This window comes from Salvia splendens, chromosome 3 (assembly GCF_004379255.2).
Source record: "Salvia splendens isolate huo1 chromosome 3, SspV2, whole genome shotgun sequence".
Classification (NCBI taxonomy): Eukaryota; Viridiplantae; Streptophyta; class Magnoliopsida; order Lamiales; family Lamiaceae; genus Salvia; species Salvia splendens.
Genome location: NC_056034.1, coordinates 37,209,708 through 37,212,346, shown reverse-complemented (window position 1 = coordinate 37,212,346; position 2,639 = coordinate 37,209,708). Strand labels below are relative to the sequence as shown.

The following is a 2,639-nucleotide window of genomic DNA, read 5'->3' as shown; positions in this document are numbered from 1 at the left end:
TTATTGCTTGTGGGGATGAGGTAGCTCGTGCACTATTCAGATCTGGCTCACGAAACTTCAAAATCAATAATCATGCACCTCCAAACTCAAGTGATTTTAATTGAACGATAATAGGATACTATCTAAGTTATTAAATTTAATTTAATTTTCTTTAATGAAAGTGATCCAGTTCCATCATGAAATTAATGGTTTCGGACATATAGAAATTGTACTTGTCAAAGAAAGTTTAAAAGTTGAAAACTTATCATATATGATTATACCAAACAAGATTACATACAGAACTAACAAGAACTCCAGATAACTAATTCAACTATAAATTGGATCGATTATAATTAGACTAATCAATGAGAAAGGTATGTTAATAGTTGACCATAAAAATAATTATTGAGAAATGTCGTTACTGACCGCATTATTGTTCTTCGTCATGGAGTTTTTGCAGTGGGCAATGGCGCCTTGGATGGCGCTCTGCAGCTCCGCCATCGACGAAGCTCCCGGGTTGTACGATCCGGATCCGACCCGACCCATTTGCGGGGCCTCGCCCCGCCGCGGCGACGACGTCATTGAGGAAGGGCAGCTCGAGATGCTGCTTCTTCGCCTAGGGTATCTCAAATTCCCGGAGAAAGACATTGAGATTTCTCTAGAATTCTCGTTCGATCGCCGAGCCACGGCCGCCGGCGCAGGCATTTTCTGGTGTTGTTGTTGTTTGTGGGAGAGCTTTTCGTAGAGGGGTTTGACCTTGTTGAAGTACTTGCGGAGGACTCCTCTGGCGGTGGTGCTGACGCGCTTGACAGATGAGGCGGTCTTGGTGTCCTTGCGGAAGACGGAGGAGAATTTGGCGAGGGAGAAGTATTTCGGGGATTTGCGGTCGGTGGTGGAGGAGGAGGAGGGGCGTTTGATGAAGTCGTCGTCGGTGGAGGAGCTGGGGCGGGAGGAGTCGTAGTCGAGGAGGAGGTCGGAGGAGGAGGTGGAGTCGCGGGAGGTGGAGGAGGAGGAGGAGGGAGAGGAGGAGAGGAGGAGAGACTGGAGCATGGAGAGGCGGGGGGAGAGGTGGAGAGGGAGGATCTGGCCCTTGTAGAAGAGCTCGTCGGCGGGGCGGGAGGATTTGTGGGGGGAGAGGGAGATGCGGAATTCAAACTCGGAGGAGGAGGAGGAGGACGTGAGGGTGTGCGACTTGCTGCGGTGGCGCCGCCCCATCTTGCTGCTGCTTTGCTTAGTTTGCCTCCGTATATATATAAAACTTCCTCTTTCACCTGCGTAGTAGGATTACTCTTTATTTTTTATATATTTTGTTAAGTCTATAAAAATTAATCAATTTGGACAGTATTAGTTATAACTAATATACCCATAAAAGTTACATTAACCATTTATACGTATTTTAATTTGTGACATATCTCTATAGCATATGGTAAATCAGTTTCGTAGTCACTTTACAATAATCATTTATAGGATTGGATTGGATTGAGTAAGGGTAAGGGTAAGGGTAGGGAGGATGACCTACTCGACCGGGAGTGATACTGTTGCCCAAAGTTGCAAGGCAGTTTCTGGAGAATTTCAACTTCTTGGGATGGTCTCACTCGGCTGACTGTGTATACGGCGACAACCAGCAGTTTTAGTAAAACTGGTAGTACTACCATACTTACCATAAATTATAAATGAAAGGTGAGGCAGGATTATAGCTCTCCTTCAAAAATATTCAACATTTGGTATTCAAGGAATATTTATTTAAATTTTTATGTGGACACTGCAAATATATCTATCTTTATATTACTACTAACTACTAATGTAACATGAATAATGTTTCTGCCTTATAATCAAAATTTAGTTATAAAATCAACATACTTATCTTAGCTTCTCAAATTAAAGTTCGCAAAACAAATGAGTCCATAATATTTTATTTAATTTGTTACAACTTATTATTCAAGGACGCGTTAACATTTATTAATTGGACTCTCCTGAACAAAGTCACTTATATTTAAATTCAAATGGTTCACTCAAAACATAATAATATTGCTTTTGAAATTGTTAAAGCATTTACGTCAGTTAAAGAATAGATAAAAATAAAATCTCAAATAACCCTCTGAATATTTTGGTGAGATGAGAAGTTGAAAGGGCATACCCTCCGCCGAGTCACGTGCTCTGCCACCGTGTCACGTGTCCTGATCGTGAAATGTGGATGATGATGTGGCGAATTTTTGATGGGAATAAATGCAAGTAATAAATGATCACAACACGGGAAATTACGTGGTTCGATTTACTGAGGTAAATCTACGTCCACGGGAAGAAGAGAGGGCAAATTTGTATTGCTTAGTCTCGCTTACAGATTACAATACTGATTTGCTATAAGATTCTGGATCTAGAGAGCTTAACCCTGGTCTATCTGATCTAAGTTCTATTTATACATTCGAACTAAGATCGTGGTTTGCAGCCCTGGTAGTGGGGTTGATAACTGCTTAATACCACTAAATAGATCGTGGGTGTAATGGAGGTCGTGGGGATCCTGCATGGGTCCACTATCTCCTTGTTCGGTCGAATACTGAGACCGAACTGCTGAACTTTGCCGATCTGAGAGTTGAGCTCGATTGGTCGGCTTTTACCGAGCTATAGGCTGTGACCGAACTCTTTGGTTGTGCCGAACTGAT

General features: G+C 42.4%; 1 protein-coding gene across 1 annotated transcript; it reads right to left on the bottom strand.

Moving 5' to 3' along the window:
• Positions 1–225: 225 nt before the first annotated feature.
• Positions 226–1,237, bottom strand: LOC121793764 (probable membrane-associated kinase regulator 1). Its single transcript, XM_042191798.1, has one exon. It carries the CDS (start codon positions 1,192–1,194, stop codon positions 382–384), a length of 813 nt encoding a protein of 270 aa, XP_042047732.1. The 5' UTR covers positions 1,195–1,237; the 3' UTR covers positions 226–381.
• Positions 1,238–2,639: the final 1,402 nt, after the last annotated feature.

Coding starts and splice junctions, on each gene's coding strand:
- LOC121793764 (XM_042191798.1), bottom strand. CDS start 1,194: ATGGGGCGGCGCCACCGCAGCAAGTCGCACACCCTCACGTCCTCCTCC.